The sequence below is a fragment of the Lasioglossum baleicum genome, chromosome 3 (assembly GCF_051020765.1).
Source record: "Lasioglossum baleicum chromosome 3, iyLasBale1, whole genome shotgun sequence".
Classification (NCBI taxonomy): Eukaryota; Metazoa; Arthropoda; class Insecta; order Hymenoptera; family Halictidae; genus Lasioglossum; species Lasioglossum baleicum.
In genome coordinates this window covers 4,098,539-4,120,794 of record NC_134931.1, presented here as the reverse complement: position 1 = coordinate 4,120,794, position 22,256 = coordinate 4,098,539, and the positions used below count along the sequence as shown (strand labels likewise).

General features: G+C 39.4%; 1 protein-coding gene across 9 annotated transcripts in view; it reads right to left on the bottom strand.

The window, feature by feature from the left end:
- Positions 1–22,256, bottom strand: part of LOC143221777 (tyrosine-protein kinase Dnt) — a 170,858-nt gene that overhangs the window by 121,924 nt on the left and 26,678 nt on the right. For 2 of the 9 annotated variants that reach the window (XR_013011851.1, XM_076447279.1), the window contains exon 2: positions 275–402. Coding sequence is in view for 8 of the 9 variants with exons in the window: in XM_076447279.1 (XP_076303394.1) it covers positions 275–402 (128 nt within the window). In the remaining variant the exon portion in view is untranslated. The other 7 variants (XM_076447281.1, XM_076447280.1, XM_076447282.1 and 4 more) reach the window with 7 other exon arrangements.

The following is a 22,256-nucleotide window of genomic DNA, read 5'->3' as shown; positions in this document are numbered from 1 at the left end:
CATAAATAAGCACATCGTTTTACATTCGTCACGTTAAATATTAATTTAAAAAGTCGAAGTTGACCTTCACAAGTCCTTGATCTACAATATTATTGAAACCGAACAGAACCTACTATTATTATTACTAAAACTTGTCGGCAACTCGATCCAACAGTTTACAAGAATCCGTAGTTGTCCAGGAACCAACTCACGAATTTGCGTTTCACATCGCAACAAGAAGCGCCAGGATGACGTTTCCTTTGCTCAACGTGACCTTTCAGAGGTTTGTACTCACCGGATGTCCGACCAGACTCTGCCAGGAGAACTCGAGGTCCGCGATGTTCGCGTGCACCGGCACGACGAAGTTCATCGCGTATGTATTCACCACCCCCTCTTGCACGTAGTACAACTCAGCGTCGAGTCCTGGAAACAAAATGGGGAAGGTATAGCAATTGCTCGATCAATTATAAAGTAGCTAGAGCGTACAGGCAAGGCGGACGACATGCAGAAAATTCCCCTTCGACTTGTCTTTGTGAATCGACTGAATAAAGCCACGCGTTGCCTATGTCGAGGACGTTGACCGGAAATACGTTCAAGAAACAGACGGAGGGGAACCGTGCTCGATAAAATACTAATTCAAACGCTATACCATGGAGCAGTTCGCTTTGCTTCAAGTCGACCCTTCGAAAATAAAGTTTTTCATTTTATATAGCGTGTTTCAAAGTTATATGTCGCGACCACTATAGCGTGATTCTGCACTTCTAGACAGGTGGAGATTTGTTACAAAAATGAACCGCAAAATTGGTCTTAACGTTGAATTCTTACGTCAAAATTTCTGTCTATTGCATCTAAAGGACAGAGTAGGGCAATAATCAACTAATATTTAAAAATGACTAATAGTCTTCTTGAATGTTAGTCATAGTAAAATAGTCATTAGTCAAAACTTTTTGATTAGTTAGTGATAACTAATTAATAATATTAATGTATGTAAATCGCGCAATAGTGACAGCGCGATAGGTTCTGGGTTTATTCTGGAAAATAAGTAGAAAATATACAATAAATTTTTTCATTTGACGCGTCGTTTTTGAGAAAATTCACTAACAATCCGTCAAGTTCGCGTGCCTAGCGTTCTTAAGAAGTAGAGTGAGTCGGTCATGAACAGACGCGTCAGACAATTCCTATTCGATAGCACGCGTGTTCGCCGAATTCTCAATTTCTCGGAAAGGAGAAGGCAAATGAAAAAATTTTCTTCTATATTAACAGTTCCAACATTTGCAGGAGAATAAATATAAAACGAAAGTTTTGTCCGATTAGTACCTCGTAATCGCAGGTACCTAACATCCACTTCACGTCGCGTCGCGGCGCAATCGCATGACACAACTTCATTTCCCGGGCAAATCCATCAGCGGCGATGAGCCAGCAGGATTCCAAAGAAACGAACTTCTTCCCCGTGTCACCGTCGGGCACCGTGTAAACGTTCAAACACACTTCCTGCCGCGAAGGGAATCGATTCGGAATTAATTACACGGCGTACCCGGCGGACTTCAATTAGAAGGCGTCCTTCAGAAACGCGCTACCATAATCCAGCGAGATACTCCTGCGATACGATTAATTATAATCAAACGCTGTGACATTTAATTACGCGACAGAGACAGTCACCCTCCATCCCCGGCTCTGTTCCGTTCCGTTCCGTTCGTTGGCCCGGTTTTCAGTTTTCATCCGCTAATTGCCAACCGGGAATACGAACTTCCGCTTAATCCGTGCTCCATTTTATCCCTAATCCGTGCTCGGAGGATCTCCACCGTCGCAAGGACTCCGAGCAAACCACCCCCACGGTCACTTCGCCAGAACCCGAACCCCCTTCATAAGAACCTCGCAACCCCTAAAGAAGGGTGAGAGGGGAGCTCGGTTATCCAATGATTACTGTTGCAAAGATCGTATCCGCGGAATAACGACGGGTATCACGCAGATTTCCCGCGACTTTCCAGACACCCTGTAGAACTCGTCTCCTGGATCACGATCTAGAAACGACAGCGGGGGCCAACTGGATCGCGAGACACGCGTTCCGGAAAATCGCGCAGACAGGTTAGCTGCGACGCGATCTGAATTTCCTCGGGCGATCGCCGCGTTATCCGTCGTCTCTGGATTCACGTGTGACTACGTAATTCGATATCTCGCGACCGACAAGACGATTCTGTGTCTCCGGGCTGCTCTTTGACGGCACCGAATCGCCGGATTTTTGCTTCCTCCCAATTTCTCGCGAGAGCTTTTCTCTCGGAAACACATAATTTCAGATTCTGCGAACGGAATGTATTGAGAGAGAATGCAACCCTCGAATTCAAATCACGTGTGAGTGAAACCAACATTATTTTTTCGTGTACAAATATACCACGGGAAAGGAGAAGTTTCAATCTGTGATTTTAAATATTTATTGATGCTATCAGGGACGAAAAATAAAAAATGTTATTCTAAAATTGTCTACGATAAAAATCATTAATCAAAAGTTGGTTATTATTGAAATTTAAGACAATGCACACAAAATATAAAGAAAAAAAATTCGAAGAACAAAATTATTAAAAAATATCGTTTTTTATACTGTTGGTTACACATAACAGTTATTAGTGTCCAAAAATTGGATCCTTCTCGATAACTGTTATCGATGAAAAAAACTGTTTCGATTGCTCAAAACAGTTATATCAACGAGAGAAATTTATTTCGATCGCTCATAACAGTTATCGATGAAAGAAGTACATTTCTATCACTCATAACGGTTATCAATGATTTATTCTTATCGCTCATAACTGTTATCGACGAGAGATCATTAATTATCGATGATTGAATTTCTTTTCACTTGTTAATAATAATTATTGATGAGAAAATTCATTTTGGTTGATTATTTATTGAGTTGTCTACTCTTTTCGGATCGAGCAAGCCTGTGAAATTCACTGAGAAGGTTTCATACAACAAGACGAATCAACAGACCATAAGAACAACACAAAATCTGTTTGTTTGTGACATTAAATTTTGATAGCAATTAATTTTACAAATAAAAAATGTATGGAATAATTGATTGTCTACCATTTGAAAGTTATACTATTTAATAATAACTATTACAAATTTCCTTCATCAATAACTGTTATGAGCGATCGAAATGAATTTCTCTCAATGATAACTGTTATGAGTAATCGAAATAAATTTATTTCATCGAATAACTGTTGTGAGCGATCGAAATAAATTTATTTCATCAATAACTGTTATGAGCGATCGAAATGAATTTCTCTCAACGATAACATTTACCAACAAGAGAAAAAATTTTCGGTTACTTATAATCCTTGTTTGTAACCAATACGATTTTAGTCGATGAAATACTTGTTATTCTATGACTATTTTTCTTTTTGGTTATAACAGTTATGGTCCCTGGATGCTATAATAGTACAGAGTAAATATAATTACTTACGTGTTCATCATTGCCGAACTTGAATAATCAATTAACTCGATTCCTAGCGAAAGGGTCGAAGTAAGCGAACTTCATAGGTCGTACTTCATGGAGCAATGTATAGCGGGTATCTTCGGACGTATAAAATCAGGAAGGACGTGAAATCGCACGAAAAAAAGCGCAGCCGTCTGTTCGTTTCACATCCTCGTTGTATTCATTTCCTATATTCCGATTAATCTCCTGTAATCTCCAAGGACAGGGAGTATTCTGAATCTGGAATACACGTATGCACGTCAAGTAAAAGGAGCTAAAAGTAGAGAGGAGAGAAACGACTGTGAAATCTGGCCAATGTAAAAGCGGGTCGTGAATAGAGTGTCTTTCCTGAGAATATGAATCGCCCAGTGATATTTCCCGAGGAACAGTCGTCCTATCGGATAACTTCTAGCACGAGGGGTAATTTCTAGCAGTTTAAATGTGAGCGGTCGTATTAAGGATCGCGACGTGAATCGGATATATCGTACGAACGTGGTCCGCCGTTTTCGACAGTAAAGATTTATGGCCGGTCTTAGCTCAAAACCGCCTCTTAAAATTCATCCTCGGTCAGCGAAAATGCTGGACTCCGAATTCAAATTTTCCATGGAGCATTACACGATATTCGTTCGGATAAATAGTGACGGATTTGATGCATTTGTGGAACATTTGTGAAAATATCAGCCACGTAGATGCAGTCGGAGCTATTTTAACTTGAAAATTAAACTCCGACCTAGAATAATTCCATTGTATATGAATTTTTTCGTCTTATGGATATGAAATTGGCATAATGCCTCATGCAATACATCAATAAATCTGTAATAATTGATTACAGCAATTTTTAGTGATGAATCTGAGCCACCCCTTGACTGCTGACGGTTAAAATTCGAATTATATTGTAAAATTGTTCATTTTATGGATACGAAATTGATATAATGCCTCATGCAATACTAAAATTTGTAATAATTGATTACAGCAATTTTTAGTGGTGACTTGGAGCCATCCCTCGACTGCTGAGGGTTAAAATTCGGATTATATTGTAAAATTTCCAATTATTATATGTATAGGAGGTAATTTCGAATGTAGAAGTGTGATTCTTCTTCGAGCAGAATAGGAAAGCCGGCAGCGTAAGAGCAGCAGAAGTTCCCAGCAGACAAAACACCAGGTAGACCATAGAGCAGGTGTTACACCCGGGCTGGTATCGCGCGTTTTAACAAATTACATCCCATAAAAGTTTATCGCGGCCAGGCCCCCAGGCTTCGCGCACGGGCCGGTCACGATTCATAATTTCATTAGCCCCGAGCGAATTTTACACGGCGAGGCCAGCCGAGCCAGAAGAGATACGCCTGATGCGAAATCGTTGACATATTTACACGTCACTTTATCAGTCGCACCTATCCGCCAACACCTGCACGAACGCGACGCACGTGAGCGGGGGTGGTTTACAATGGTCCGGTTCGAGGAATTCTGTTGCTTTCGTAGCTCTTTACGACCGCAAGATACATATATCGCCACGTGTACTGAAAAATACTTTTCAGACGAATCGTGTTTTTGGTTTATTTTATCAGTAAATTTTGAATGTATTTTTTAGTAGCCGGATTTTAGAAACCACATTGAAAAATACTTTTCAAATCTCCCGTATTTTTTGTTTATTTTATAAGTACATTTTTAATAGCTGCATTTGAAAAATTGTATTGAAAAATACTTTTCAGACGAATCGTGTTTTTGGTTTATTTTATCAGTAAATTTTGAATGTATTTTTTAGTAGCCGGATTTTAGAAACCACATTGAAAAATACTTTTCAAATCAACCGTATTTTTGTTTATGTTATGATTACATGTTTAATAGCTGCATTTGAAGAATTATATTGAAAACTACTTTTCAAACGAATCGTGTTTTTAATTTATTTTATGCTTAATGTATAATGAATTTTTTAGTAGCTGGATTTGAAAAGTTACACTGAAAAATATTTTCAAATAATGTAGCGCATGTATTGTTACTGGTTGTTTCGGTGACTTTCAATGAGGACGTTTTATTAAACAGTGTTTACCGAGACGAAACCAATCGAGACAATAGGCAGAGTAAGGGAGGAAATGTATTAAAGTATTACGTACATAATATGAATCGGCCAGATCCAGTCCATCACTGAAAATTGCAATTTTAGTTCAACTAAAATGTATTCACCCTTCTGACGACAATCTTCTGGGACAAATATGCATGCAAAATTGAATTTACCGGGGGCGAAATACATTAAAGTCTTCCTGAAGCAGTCGTCCCACGAGAGGGATGAAATAGGGGAATGGCTGTCAGCGCGTCATCGCGTGTTAAAATACTACAAATTCTGTGATCAACGATATTTTTTTGCGGTCGAGGTGAACGACAAATGTTTCGTATATCCACTTACATTTACATGCATGTATTCTAGTACAGGGGATCCATTTTACCGAAATTTTGCAGACACTCCTCGACTATCCATTTATCTAGATTAAAAACGGAAAATCTGTGCTATTATTCGTACGATCGTAGTGATATTTTCCAAAAAAAAGAAAATATCATAATACTACCATTCTCCAAATTTATCTTTTAATGTTAGTTCAATAATAGCTTAGAATATTTGAAACATTTTAAATGAATTAAAAATCATTCATTTATACATATTTAGCTAATTTAGTAAGTGCAATTCCGTATTTACATGTCAAGTAATACTCTAATTTTGGTATATTGTATGCACAACATTTAAATGTTTCACGATGCAACAAATTAATTTGCGTTCAAACGGAAATCATTTCAGTGCGCATAGTAATGTAATTATAAGATTGCGGTTCTTTATGCATTTATAGAAAAATAGAGTAAATGAAATTCAGAATTGTTGGAAAATTGAAAAAATTGGAAGTGCCAATGTATAATTTCTCCTCTACTAAAATTATTATCGGAATAAATAACTATCAGTTTGGTTTCTATTTCTTGTGTGTGTGAAATCGATGCAGACAATTTTTATTTTGCATAAAGATCCGCAGTCTAGTACATAATTATAATTCGGACAAAAAATTACTACACAACTCGTCTAACATATATAGTACACTTCCAAACAAGCTGCTCGTTTAATAAAAAAATCCAGAAACATTTTCAGAAAAAAATCCGACAAATCACTTTTCCCTCGGACGTGAACCCGACATGCCGTCCTAAACAACAAACTCTGCCACCGGTCTAGATTCCATATACTCCGGGTCTCTCGGCCCGAGATTGCGGGCGAATCCATCAAAGGTTCCTCGCGAAATTCCCCCATAGAAATACCGATCGACGACGAGGCGTGCCACGAAGCGATTTATCAATTTGGCGGCGCGATCGCGGATAGAAAAATCAGGCGAGGTACGAGGAGTATGGCCTGGTTCTGATCCCGCGGGACTCGAGACGGCATATGGGAAATAGCGTCGGAAGCACGAAGATAGGTTATGGATTCCTCTCCGGCGAGGTGTCGATGGGCTGCCTCTTCTGGCTGGTGCTAAGTAGAAAATCATGTCTGCCGTATGAACGGGCAGCCACCGCCATTGCTGGCACTCACCGCGGACTACTAATGTCGAAGGAGCGGCTGAATCTTAAATGTACGGGCTGCTCGAACTTGCCGGAGACGAGTCGGGGATGCGTTTCTCAAAGTTACATTCAGATAATGCGAAGGAGCCGTTTAATTCGCATTAGCAAGTCCGATTGATGATGCTCTCCGTGACGCGCTCGAAGCGAACGTCTTTGCCACTTACGAGTTACATTCTCCGCGAGGCGAGTCGCACTGGGAGCATTATGCTCCAACGATTTTTCGGATTTTACACCCTGTGGGGATGCAACCTAGACAAAGTTAATCTCTTTTTCCAGTCCCAGTCAAAATTCATTTTTACACCCAATGGAAAACCCGAGTTTGCCGGAGTAGCGTTTCACCTCGGAGCGTCACAGGTTAGACTGATTCACTACCCAGCAATTTAGAAAGAAGTTTTCACTTGAGACGACAGTGCGAACAGTAATCAATGTTTTAGTAGATTGCGATAAAAATTGATTCTTATATTTTATTAACATAAAACGAAGTATACACAAGTTAATGTGTTAAATATAGAACAAGTATTTTTCATACTTACTATTTCTGTAAAAACTCCATTTCTCGTAAATTTGGATTTATGCCACTTGACCACTAAGGGGTCTCATATCAGCATCGACGCAGGAAGAGAGATCGCTTATGATTGAAAGATTGATCGTGTCCGAGCCAATCAGTAAAATGAGAGGCAGGGTCGCGTGTATGCACATGGAAAACATGGTACTCACCGGAAAATGGTTCGATCAGGGTCACAGGGCAAGATAAACACATTAAGGACAGCAGGTCCCTAACAGGAAGCGTGTCTTGGCGAATATGTGGAAGGGTGGTCTCTCGCATGACACGAGATACGGTTTGTCTGGGACGGAAATTCTAAACGTCTTGAAGGCTGAGGGTGAAAAACTCGACAGGGATTTCGGCGCCGCGTCTCTCGGCGCGCACCCTCCTCGGCTAATCTCGTGTCTGCAAACTCTGTTTCCTTTGCCGGGAGTTTCCTTTTGTTTATCCATTCGTAAATGGAGAGTCGATCGTTCGGTCCTAGCGCGCCCGCGCGTGCTAAAAGGAAGATAAAACGTACAGGAATCCTATTACTTTGAGGCCGCGCGCGCGGCTGTATGAAAATCTCCGACAAGTTCGTTAATAAAGACAAACAGTGCGCTCTCGGTCTGAAAGGGAATTACTCGGACCCCCGAGTTCGCCGGATGAGAAACAAGTTATGTTTTCTTACGAGTCGCCCGCTGTCGCTGATGAAAGGAAAAAATACAAGTTTCCTTGCGGAGTTTCCGCTGGCGAGCCAACAAGCCGCGTGCGATGTTAATTGCAACCTCGAATCGTATTCTGAACGCGCCATTAACGAGGATTTTCATCTCTCGTTGGTGTATTGAAAGAGACGCATTTATACAGGCTGGTCGATCTAACTTGACCACTGGACTAGCTCATATTTGATCTTGTCAAAAAAGTCTGTGCAAAGTTCGAGCTCGATCGAATAACGGGAAAATCTGATCCGAGATGATTAAACATTGAAATGATCAATTTAATGAAAAAAAATTCAAAAGTCAAAAACAAGAGCCACCCAATTGACCACGGTTTTGATCATGTCAATTGTCCTCTGTAATTCATTGATGGTAGTTCATGAGGCTAGATGCAGAAAACTGAACGATACAAAGTGAATCAATTCGATTTTGCGATCGTGCTAGTGTGTTGGAACTTTTCGAACCTACTCTCTAGTTCCTAGCGCAATCAGAAGTTGCGGTTGCCTTGGTCGGGCAAAGTTTTAATAACGGGAAACATGATTCCCGCTCTAATCAAGAAATCAGGACAGACGTCGTAACAGTTGAATCGGAATGGTTTCGTTCTCCGGGGATGGATCCGACTGAGATTCAATACACTTTGCCGGTTCTCGCTCGCAGCCATTTATGAGATCACGGACACTAATCTCGAAACTTTTCCGGAATTTCTCGATTTACTCAGACCGGAGAAAAGTTTTCGCCGATTCGATGGAATTTAGTTACGGGCCTGCGATGGGGCGATGACGGTGGCACAAGAGGAGCAAGCGGCGCAGGAGGGAGGGGGGTTAGAAGAAGTTTTCCAGAAAACCGGGCGAAGTTCTGCTGGTATAACCGTTACCGTTACATTTTCATGAGTTAACCGAGGCCTCTAGCCGAGTGTAATCGATAGACGTTAATTTCATTCCCGGGGCCGATTCTGGAAAATCTCGTTATCGCGACAATCGCTCGAACGACGGCAGAGTTTGATGGTCTATCTTGTTATCGTTGTCGACTTTGTTTTCGTCGACGAGCAACCACGCGGCGAGCAAGCGCTGCCGGGTCCACGGCTCTCTCTCTCTCTTTCTCTATCTCTCGCTCCCCCGCTCGACATTGTAATTACTATCGGATTTGCGAAGGATTAAAGGTATCCACGATACCAGAATTAAATCCCACTGTTGAATGCGATCGCCCCACGTGAGGGCCACTAACGTCCCTTTTTTCCGAGCCCTGACGCTCAAATACATTTCGATCCACCGTATATACAGGGTGGGGCGTTATAAACAGGTCACCTGAATAACTCGCTTGCTTTCGGAGACAGAAGAACTTGGTATCGAGGGATTCGTAATCTGATGTTACTAATTTTTTTATACATGGAGACGTTGAGGAGATATGACGGTCAAATCCGTTACTTTAAATGGAACTATACTTGTGGTATAGTGTTTTTCAAGACGAATACGAAAACTCAGTTAACCTTAAGTATATACATGGTGTGGCCGGACGGGTGGTACAACCGAGCAGAGGGTGATACTACATGTAAAAATAAGTCGAAAAATATATTTAAAAAAAAACTTTTTAACAATCACGCTTATATTAAAAAGCACTAAACAGGAGAAAATAATTTTTTTTAGACATTAGTTACTATAAATAAAAGCGTGAAGCGCTAAACTATAATACTTGGTTTTATCCCATTTCTTTTTTTATCCATGATATTTCCTGCTTTTGAAAACACTCTTTTTGAAGGTAAAGAAGTGGCCATTATACGAAAATAATCACGTGCAATTTTTGATAAAATGGGGTACTTCATTGTAGTTTCACGCCAAAATAATAACGGGTCTTCTTTGCGTTCTAAATATTGTGATTTTAGATAATTTTCCACTTCTTACATTCCAGGCTGCAAAATTTTTCCGTCGAATTTCCTCTTGTAGTAGCAATCGGTTCGATCTAATCATACTCGTAGGTTCGTTCCTGAATTGCGCAAGTTCGACCTAATCAAATTCGTAGAATATTAATACAGCAATTATCCCAGCGGGGCAGAAGGATTAAACACGGTAGATTGGAGTTCCAGGGAGTTTATTTTATAACGAATCATTTATCGCGATACTATTCACAGCTCGGTGGTTCTGCGATGGCGCCGCCGCCGAATGGAATTCCACGGTGCTCATTTGTCGCGGACCCACGGACCGGGTCTCGTTGACTGGTCGAATTTGCAATAAAGAAGATAGATGGAACGAGGGGAATGGCGCCGGTTAATCTTTTACTCCTTCATTTCTCATCGTTTTCCTTTCTCATTCGTTATTCATTAACCTCCACTTTGTTTGATGCCGTTCCTTCCCCGTGAATATTGCGATCTTCGTATCATTACCGGAATTATTTTACACAATATTTATTTCGATGCATAGCTTTTCTTTTAAACGGTGCGTCGGAATTCTCTCTTTCTCTCTTCACAACAAATTCTCGTCTCTCGACTGCGTTTATCCAGATACGTATTTATCGTGGATTTATTTACGGAAACAGCTACCGAAAGGAATTATTGATTTCGTTACCAGTTCGATTATGCTTCAAAGAAGATAAACATATCAATTTCTGTTCGCGTATTAATTTCCGAATTACAAGAAATTGTATATACAAATAAAAGTGAATCGTGCTTTTATATAATTTCTACCAAATGAAACCAAATGATTGAAAATTGTAAAGGATTATCCAAAATAAACTATAGGAAGTTGTTTTAAAATAAAATACATACTATTTTTAATTTTATTGGTTTTTTTATTTAATTATCAGGTACATCTGTGGCAATTATGTGTGAAAGACGATATCTGTCAAATGACCACCCCGACCACGTTTACAGACATCAATTCGAAGGAATACCCAATTCTTGAGAACGACGTGGAATTGATATTGATGGGTCATTAGCAACATTTTCACGAACAGCAGCAATGTTTTCATTCGAACGAGCTGTGTTTGGTCTGCTAGACATTGATTTATCATGAACAGATCCAGTTTCATCAAATTTTTTAACGAAATTTCGAATCGTTTGCTCTGATGGGCGATTATGTATTCCGAAAAATCACGTAATTTACGATGGGTATTTTTTATTAAACACTGATTTGCAAAATAAATTTTAATAACTTTAACACGCTCCTCAATCGTATGCGACTCCGTTGTTAAAACATTGTTGTCTACCAATAAATGGACTGCGGATTTTTATGCAAAACAAAATTTAAACACATTTGCAATCTATAGGAGAGTTAAGTAAAAATTTATTTTGTTCACTAATAATCTGGACGTGGTCCAAAATAGTATATCGACATTGTTAAATTCTTTTTATTTTTTTGAATTACATCTACTCATTTTTGTCAGAAATGCATAAAATCCGCAGTTTACTAATAAATATGAAAATGTCCAAAATTCAAGTCCAAAAATAAAAATATCCAAACTTTTGTGTCGAAACGGAAACTGGAATACCCGGTCAATTTTTGTCATAAAATCCGCAGTCGAGTTATTAACATGCCCTAATAAGAAGAAAACGGTTCTCGCAGAGGCAATTGGATTTTTCCATGGCGGTTTCCTCGAACTCCCGGGGAACATTAAGTCGGCAGTTAGGTTCAGAAAATCCGTCGCCCTCGGGCGTCCAGGCGGTCGTGTGTACTCGATATTCTCCTCCGTCGTTACCCACCCCCGAAAATTCCTTTAATCCGACATAATCGCGGCATGATATTTTCATAATCTTCCTCAAACTTTTACGGGACGTTGCTCGGTCTATTCCAACGTCAAGTGTACTCCCAGAGTGGCCCATTTAGAAAGCCAAGCGTCTACCCTCGGCGTCGAACGTAGTCGGCGAGCGAGGGTGGGTCATTTTAGCAAGCTGGCGTTACTTTTCGCAAATTATCTTGCCAGTCAGAGCCCCGAGCACTTCGTCTGAAAATTATCTACGCCCACCCTACCCGCTACTCTCCGCTGCAGATCTCCTATCACGTTTCAGAAATTCAGGAGCTTCATTTTTGCACAGAGTTCAACTAAATTATAATCGATTCGATAAAATGATTAATGGGTACGGCCGGATGATATGCTGAAAAATGCCCCCATATATTTAAAATGTCGCTACAACAATTATATGGTTAAGAAAGTACAAGAAAACAATTATTCAGCATGGTATGCTCATATATTAAAATATAAGACAAATCATGTATTTTATATTGCATTTTTAAGCTTGCACATTATTTTTCTCAGTATATCAGGTCGTGAAGTATAAAACTTGACAAATGTGTTTGAAATTTGTGTTTCATTCGTCTTTCATACTTCAGGATCTGATAAACATGTGCAATATTGGATAATACACCTACAAAAAAGTAAAGAAACATCGAAAAAATGGATTTCCATTTTCTTTAAGGGTACGATGCACCATATAAAAAATTCTAAATACTTTTCTGCGCAGAATTTCATAATTTCTCTTTTGAGCAAAAATATTACATAGACATTCAGTTGAAAAAACTGGAGGTAACTCTCACATCTCGATAAAAAAAGTAATAAGAAACAGATTAGAGCACTGTATGTCTCTCAGGAAACCATGCAGCTTCTATTCGAAACATTTTCATCGTACAACAAATAACTTACGAGTTATTTGACATCGTCACGTTACGAGACTCGCCCTTTACATGTAACACAGAATTATGGATTAATTATTAGTAGCGTTTAGAATTTTGCACTCCTAAATCGGCCGTTTTTCCCACTATCCGTCGGTTACCGCGCTCGAAAGGGGTTGCGCAGGCTGCAGTTACGTCGGATCGTTTGCGGAAAAAGTAAAGAGGAAGTGCCGTGAGAAATCTGGCGAGCGAGGGACGAACGTGGACCGGTAGACAAAGCTAGCCGCACTGTGCGAAAGACAAAGAAGGGAGGCACAAGCCGACGTGCCAGAGGGAGAATCATTGTTTCCCCGAGTGGGCCGCAAAAGAGCGTCGTCGAGTTAGAGGGTTGTTTGTCTTTAATTAAAGTCAGTCGCAATCCGTTTCACGTGCTCTGACAATTCCACCCCGTACCTCCCCCTTCGTCCCCCCACATCCACCCACAACCACGACGAACGTCCCTCTATATCGTTCAGCCACTTACCAGTTTGTCAAGCAGAATTCTTAATATTCAATTATTCCGCGGCGCTTTCAAACGTCCCGCTGCTCCGCGGACACCGATCCCCCGAGATGAGGGCCACTATTTTAGCATAATTAACCCTCCTGGTCTCGCGTTGTTTCAACCGAAACCCGCGTATAACGGAGTGGCCATTCATTTTCGGTATACAAACATTTAACGATTTACTGTGGACTGAAAAACGTAAATATTTTGGAAAATATTCAGTTTTCTCCAGCATTGTACCCTAACACTTTTTTTTATTCAGAGTATAGAGTAGAGTATAGATTACTCACTAGCAACGCGTGTGTTTGATCTACGAGCAAAATTACCTGCTTATTTAAAATACGACAGAATAAATGTTGGAAAAATATATAGAAAAAACTTTTTAAAAACCACGCTTATATTAAAATGAACTAAACAGGAGAAAATAATTTTTTTAGACATTTGTCACTATAAATAAAAGCGTGCAGCGCTAAATTGTATTGACGTAATCTTCATGGGTGCTTACGCTTCTATTTATAGTCACTAATGCCTAAAAAAATTATTTTCTCCTTTTTAGTGCATTTTAATATAAGCGTGGCTTTTAAAGTTTTTTCTATATATATTTTTTATTTTCTACTTTTCAGTATTTTTTAAATGGAACGCAAGATATAGTAATACTGGTATGAAATGGTAAGATATGTGTGGAAATACGCGGGAGATAGAATGAGAGGATGTCTCCGCGAGACGACGCGACGTCTCTTGATGGAGTCCGAAATTGTCCGAAGTGGAACTGAATGATCGGAACACCACACTTACGGAGCTCCTTCGGTGCGAAGTGGAGTGGGGACGAATCGGAGTATGAACACGTAGTGGAGTAGGGAGCGCTGGCGCACGGAGTAGGGATCGCTGAACGCAATGACGTTATGCGATGATGTTAATATAAACATTTTCCTTTTCTCCTAGACGCACAGTTTTTTTTTAAATTTGTTTTTTATTATTGCACTGCACAGTTCTGAGCTATGTTTAAAGTTTCAAGTCTCTAGCTCATCGGGAAGTGGTTTAAAATTGGATTACAAGATGTGATGCATACAAGAACGAGATAACTCGGCAAGCTAATATAAGCGTGGTGAAAAAGAGATTGAGAAATTGTAGGATGATTATGAGCAGCTCTAGAAGCCAAATTGGAAAACAATTGCACCACTTAAATTTTAAAAACTAGAACATATAAGAACAATAATAAAAATTTACAAAATATAGGATATTTAGGACAGATTTGTTTTTATTCCATAATATACAGTCGCTCACAAAAATATTGGGACAAAATTGCAACAGATCGGAATTGTAGAAAAAAATACTAAAAGTTGCATTGCACAATTTTTTATGTGTTAAACATATTCTGAAAATTTCGTCAAAATCGGTCGACGTTGCAACGATTTTTGGCCTGTAAGTGCAATAAATCTAACGATCTTATATCTTTCAATGCCTATCATTTTTTCCTTCATCAACCGATTCGATGAAAATTTCACAGTGCATATAATCGACACAGATCTACAAAATGTACTTTTTAAATTTTCAATATAGCCCCACATAAAAATGTTGAAAATGCAACTTTTAGTATTTTTTCTACAATTCCGATCTATTGCAATGTTTGAAAAAATTTCTTTTCACATTCTGTAGTAAACAAATTGCTCTTGCTTTCCAAAAATGTTCAAATCGCATGGTCTAATATTAAAACAATTATCTTCTTTTTAAGAGTGTCCCAATATTTTTGTGACCGTCTGTAGCTCCTTTAATAACAAATAAAGTCGTTCAAAGAATAAATGTCCGGTCACTTATGGATGGGAGTGTACGGCGCGTAAAAGTTCAAAGTTCGGCTGTAAGTTTCGAAGTCGAGATCCGGGAGGATTTCTCAATGTTTAGATGAAAAGTGAAATTTCCCGATGTGAGCGATATTTACCGGCGAAGAGGATTTTGGCAAAGTTCGCGGAGTTTCGAAGGCTACAATTCGCTTCCTTTCCTTGCACCGCGGTCTGGCGGTTTCGCTTCGTAGACTTTAAGAGAGCAGCAGGACGAAAAAGAGGAGGAGAGTTTCCATTTACAGAACGGATCTACTGAGAATGAAACTGACCCTGGAACGCCCAGGATAAGGGTAGAACGGAAGCGATGCGTAGTTTCGACGATCGATCGTCGATAGCGGAGATTTTAACCGACTATCCAACTGGAATCGTAACCCGAGTATTTCGGGAACGGGTACTGTAACCTATACTGCCTTGGGGATTAGGTTAACCCAGTTACTGTTGGTTGCAACCGATACTGTAACTGACGATAATCGGAAAATACTGAAATAGGATTTCTACCTTTGACGGCCGGAGGATGTGCAGAATTTTTTCCGAAAAAATTAATAAACACATTTCACTCAAACTTTTTCACCTGATCTGTGAATCTTTGAAGAACGTGCAGGACTTCTTTTCAGTATGTAGAATAATGTAGATTGATCTTGTTCGGAGTTATGGCAGTGAGAAGAAGTCATTTCATTGGTCTGTGTCTGGTTTGGAATTTTTTTTTGGAAGAACCTAGTAAATGTAGCGAATTCAAACTTTGTGATCTGATCTATCCATCTATGGAGAACGTGCAATATTTTTTTCAAGCATGTAGAATGTTCTTGGTTGGAGTGAGAAATGAAGAAATGAGTCACTGAAATAATCTCATAATTTCTGACTGATGTTCTTTGAAAAATAGTCTTTAGAAAATATATGAAAAAATGGATTTTGTCTTTTCGGTATAGCTTTCACAGAATTGTTGATCCCATGGTGGAGGTGAGAGAGAGAGAGAGAGAGTCAACAAGCAGGCGAGTGCCAATCGCAGATGCCACGCTCGTAAATTTGTTTGACGAGCGTGCAACAAACCATCAATTAGCATTGTTTGGGGCCAGCTTCCTGTGAAATCCGGTAAACGAAAATGTTCGGGAACAAGCGCACTCGGTTCCATTGCTATCGCGCGCGCACGGTGCTGGGAAAAATAGAAAACAGCTCGCACCGAGAAAACACTGGCCGATGTAGCACCTTCTGTTTCGCGGCAACTGCCGCCGTTACGATATAATAAAAACTCGGCAACCCCTTTTTCCTTGTTCATCTTTTGCCTAGTATCAAGCCAACTTCGACGCTTTTGTCCCTGTTCCCGGCTCTCGCGTACCAACAGCCCCGATTATTTAACGGTAATAGACTCTCGAGTAGAACAATGAACACGAGGTTTTATGAAACACCTGCGCGCGACAAGAAAAGCCCTACCGTGGATAGCACGAGCTCTCGGGCGTTCGTGTATATTAAACTTCACCGAACCCGATGAACATGGAAACTAACTCGAGTGACTCGGGCAAATTTTGCGCCGCCAACTCCTTTCACTCTAGTCTATTAGCTTCAATGCTAAATTTCTTGAGCAGATTTTTAACACTAAATCTGCCCCCACCGTTCAAAATGACTTGTTTCAACATTTTCTTTTTACAGTTACTGCAATTATAAATATTGTCATTTTTACAAGGCAACGCATGCCAATTAGGGGCAGCGTGAACTGCTACATTTGGATCACTCGTGATTCGATTTATCATTGAATGACGTAAACTTACGTTACATGTAGATATTTCTATGCAAGCTAATTTGTGTATTTAATAAAAATATATATAAAGGAAACTTTTTAAAAACCACGCTTATATTAAAATGCACTAAACAGGAGAAAATAATGTTTTTAGACATATTAGTCACTATAAATAAAAGCGTGGAGCGCTAAACTATATTGACGTAATCTTCGTGGGCGCTCCACGCTTTTATTTATAGTCACTAATGTCTAAAAAATTATTTTCTCCTTTTTAGTGCATTTTTATATAAGCGTGGTTTTTAAAAAGTTCTTTTAATATATTTTTTTATTTTCTACTTTTTAATCTTTTTCAAATGGAACGCAAGATATAACAATACTGGTATGGAATAGTAATATACAGGGTGTCCCAAAATTCGTGAGCTTCCCGAAAGGGGGTGGTTCCTGAGACCACTTCAAGCGACATTTTCCTTTGCAAAAATGTTATTCGCGGCTTTGTTTAGGAGTTATTAATGAAAAACACGGGCCAATCAGAGCGCGACCTAGACGCGAGTTGTCACAGTCTATCACTATTGGCCGACTGTGACAACTTGCGTCTAGGTCGCGCTCTGATTGGTCTGTGTTTTTCGTTAATAACTCCTAAACAAAGCCGCGGATAACATTTTTGCAAAGGAAAATGTCGCTTGAAATGGTCTCACGAACCACCCCCTTTCGGGAAGCACACGAATTTTGGGACACCCTGTATAGAAACGCAAGATATGGAAATACGCGAAATAGTATGAGGGGATGACTCCGAGAGACGACGTCTCTTGATGGAGTCCGAAATTGTCCGAAATGAAATTGAATAAACGGAACACCACACTGACTGAGCTCCTTTGGTGCGAAATGGGCCATTGGAGTAGGGAGCGCTGGCGCGCAGAGTGGGGATCGCTGAACGCGATGACGTACTACCGAGTGTCGCGCGACGAGGTGTGACTGCTAATATTCAAATTTTTTTTCTCCTGAACGCACAGTTTTTTAAAAAATTTGTTTTTTAATATTGTACTGTCATCCAGTTCTGAGCTATGTTTAAAGTTTCAAGTCTCCAGCTCATCGGGAAGTGGTTTAAAATTCGATTACAAGATTTGACGCATACAACAACAACAACAACGACAACTAGTTAAGCTAATATAAGCGTGGTAACGTTGTAAAAACAGAACTAATTCAATCGAGATGATGAATTAGGATGACAACGAGCAAATTCACTCTAGATTAAAAAATCACGATCACGGCGTGAATGCAGTTGAAATCATGACCGTGATCGTGATTCTGCACGCCATCACTAATGCGAATCACTTTTAGCGTTTCTCTTAGCTCTGACGCTCTATTGATTTCTGCCAATCACATTCAAGATAAAAACCTCTCACAAGGTTCGAGAATGAAACTCGACACAGAGTGTGTTTTCTCAGTAAACTATCGAACGATCGGTTGGTTTAATTTGGTTCAAGGACGCTTTTTACCCTCGATTCTCGGCCACACCCCTCACAATTTTACAGTCTCATGGTGTCGAAGGTTAACATCCATCGAATCGCTTCGACACTAGCCAAATACGATACGAGGGTTAATCCAACATAAAGCACCTTCTAAAAATCTAAATTAATTATTTTCCTAGGCACCACTTCTCGAGTTTTTAAAGCAGGGGTTGCCAACCTTTCTCCTACATCGACCCTTTTAAAACATGCAGTTACAGCTTACGACATAATCAGAATACTAATAACTGCACATATAAAACTTGAAGATAACAATTTGACTAAGAATACAAAGAAAATAGAAGAAAAAAAGTGGTTTATCAGATTTATGTTCTATTATTTTCATAGTATTTTCATTTTTAATTTTACAGATATGAACAAGATTTCAGAAGCACAGATTGTAATTGCACTGAATAATAAAGTATACAATACTGAGAGTATTGTACGAGGTATTGAAAGCGATTAAAATGTTTCATCTGATAAGAATGACAAGGCTCCATTTATTTAGATTTTGTGCAATTTTTATTGATATACGTGCTTGGATAAATAAATTTATCGAATCACTTTCCATGTAAGCAACGCCATCGCTTCAATAATTATTATAAAATTAAAAATCTAAGATCGGTTGTTTGACCGGCAGTGGCAGGTTTAGTGTTATATCAGTTTTATATCGATATAAAATAAAGCAAATCATGTAAAACGGAAATATTTCAGGTCGGAAGAAAAATTCGGCTTTCGAATTGGAATAGCTCCGAGTGGAAAGGGTTAAAGCATACAAAATGTGAGAACATTTTAAAATACTATAAACTAAAATTGTTCAAACGCGACGGAGGTAAATGAGCCAGACGAAATTGAACAGAGTGCAGCTTCCCATGTGATGGAAGTTATAGCACGAGACTGTGGAATAACGTCCAGCAGACAAAAATGGCTGGAGGATTAAATGTCATTCGAGCCGCGCCGCGCCGGTAGGAAATAATTTTCTTGTTCAATTCTGTTACCGTTTCTAACTTGGTTATCCTGTTCGCGCAGGAGCTTCTCGTTTTTTCGTCGTGCACTCCATTCCCGCCCCCCCTTTAAAACTGCAGCCGACTGAGCTGGCCTAATTATCGCCGGTACCGTTCCGCGAGCGATAGGATGGGTTTCATAATCAGCGGCGGTTAATTAAAAAACCCGCGGTAATCATCGACGAATTCCGACTGCGAAACGAGCCGTCTATGAAAAAAAGGAGGCTCTTGTAGGCGCGTCGTCTATCGTTGCCTCTTTGTTTTTCCGTCCGCCGACGACGAACAACTTTCTCCTCGATGTTTCTCCTCCATTTTGTTCTTTCTGTCTCCTCTCGTGATGTAAAACGACGAGATCCGAGATACCTCTCGTTCGGTGGCCGTTCACGATTATTTCCTACAGACAGGTTGTGCTAATAGAAATGTTTTTTCGAACGCGAGACACTAGTCTGGTCTTCTATTTTACAATTCTGCTAATCATTAATTCGTTAGATTAAATATTCTAGAAACTATTAGTTTAGTGTTAGAAATTCTCTTGTTTTTAATTAATTTGAAACATTTTCACTTTGTTAACATAGACTGCACTGTACCTTGGGTAACCAGAAATTTTTGCTTCTTTCCTATGTAATCCAGTAGATATGGGCGAGAAAATGTCAAAAATCCAAGTTTCTATTCTAGGAGATTAGTGGTTCAAAAGGTATGTGTGTTAATCAGAAAAATGTGACGAACACGTAAAAGTTTGGTGAACGAATAATTAAAATCAGACAAGTGTGTTATCATCGTATTCTCGCTATTATTTTCCTAGCCAGCGGGAAGAAATCAAGAAGAAGTGTCTGTAGATTATGTGACTTTTTCGTCCTGAAATAACGAAATTCTCACACGTATCGAGACGTTACTGCACATTTACAGTTGTCACGTCCGGTGGTTCAGCCGTTAATCTATATATATAAAAGCGAAGTCCTGACTCACCTATCAACGCCCATGCTAAACCCTTGGACTTAGAAAGCTGAAATTTTGCACAGAGGTTTCCCTTATGATCTATACAAGGGATAAGAAAGGATATTTCGAAATTCACTCCCCAAGGGGGTGAAAAGGGGTTGCAACGTTTGTATGAGGAATATTTTGTTCGTGGTCAGATTTACTTCGTACTTGGTCTTAATGCTCTTCGATATAATTAATCAAACACCTATTTCGGCATTTTAAAAAATTGAACCTCCAAGGGGGTGAAAAGGGGTTATAACGTTTTTATGAAGAATATTTTGTTCGTAGTCGGATTTACTTCATACGTGGTCTTAATGCTCTTTGATATAATTAATCAAACACCTGTTCCGGCATTTCAAAAAATTCAACCCCCGGAGAGGGTGAAAAGGGGTTGCAACGTTTGTATGAGGAATACTTTGTTCGTAGTCGGATTTACTTCATACTTGGTCTCAATGCTCTTTGATACAAATAATCAAACACCTGTTTCGGCATTTTTAAAAATTCGACCTCTAAGGGGGTGAAAAGGGGTTGCAACGTTTGTATGAGGAATATTTTGTTCGTGGTCGGATTTGCTTGAAACTTGGTCCAAATGCTCTTTGATATAATTAATCAAACACCTGTGTGTGTGTTTCGGCATTTTAAAAAATTGATCCCCTAGGAGGGTGAAAAGGGGTTTTGAAATCTAAGATGGCGGCATGGGGGGTTAAAAGGTTTTATAGAGAAACAATATTAATTTCCGAGGGCATTAAACGGTTTTCTGTGCGAGCGAAGCCGCGGGAAAAAGCTAGTTAATTATAATACTTGATATTATATTTCTCATACAACATTATTATAGCAAGTATAAAAAGAAATTCAGAAAATGTATATCGTGAATTATACACGATTGATTTTATCAGTTACTAGCTTTTTCCCGCGGCTTCGCTCGCACAGAAAACCGTTTAATGCCCTCGGAAATTAATATTGTTTCTCTATAAAACCTTTTAACCCCCCATGCCGCCATCTTAGATTTCAAAACCCCTTTTCACCCTCCTAGGGGATCAATTTTTTAAAATGCCGAAACACACACACAGGTGTTTGATTAATTATATCAAAGAGCATTTGGACCAAGTTTCAAGCAAATCCGACCACGAACAAAATATTCCTCATACAAACGTTGCAACCCCTTTTCACCCCCTTAGAGGTCGAATTTTTAAAAATGCCGAAACAGGTGTTTGATTATTTGTATCAAAGAGCATTGAGACCAAGTATGAAGTAAATCCGACTACGAACAAAGTATTCCTCATACAAACGTTGCAACCCCTTTTCACCCTCTCCGGGGGTTGAATTTTTTGAAATGCCGGAACAGGTGTTTGATTAATTATATCAAAGAGCATTAAGACCACGTATGAAGTAAATCCGACTACGAACAAAATATTCTTCATAAAAACGTTATAACCCCTTTTCACCCCCTTGGAGGTTCAATTTTTTAAAATGCCGAAATAGGTGTTTGATTAATTATATCGAAGAGCATTAAGACCAAGTACGAAGTAAATCTGACCACGAACAAAATATTCCTCATACAAACGTTGCAACCCCTTTTCACCCCCTTGGGGAGTGAATTTCGAAATATCCTTTCTTATCCCTTGTATAGATCATAAGGGAAACCTCTGTGCAAAATTTCAGCTTTCTAAGTCCAAGGGTTTAGCATGGGCGTTGATAGGTGAGTCAGGACTTCGCTTTTATATATATAGATTAATATCGAACTATCGTATATTATACCACATTGCGTGCGATAGAATTAAGAAA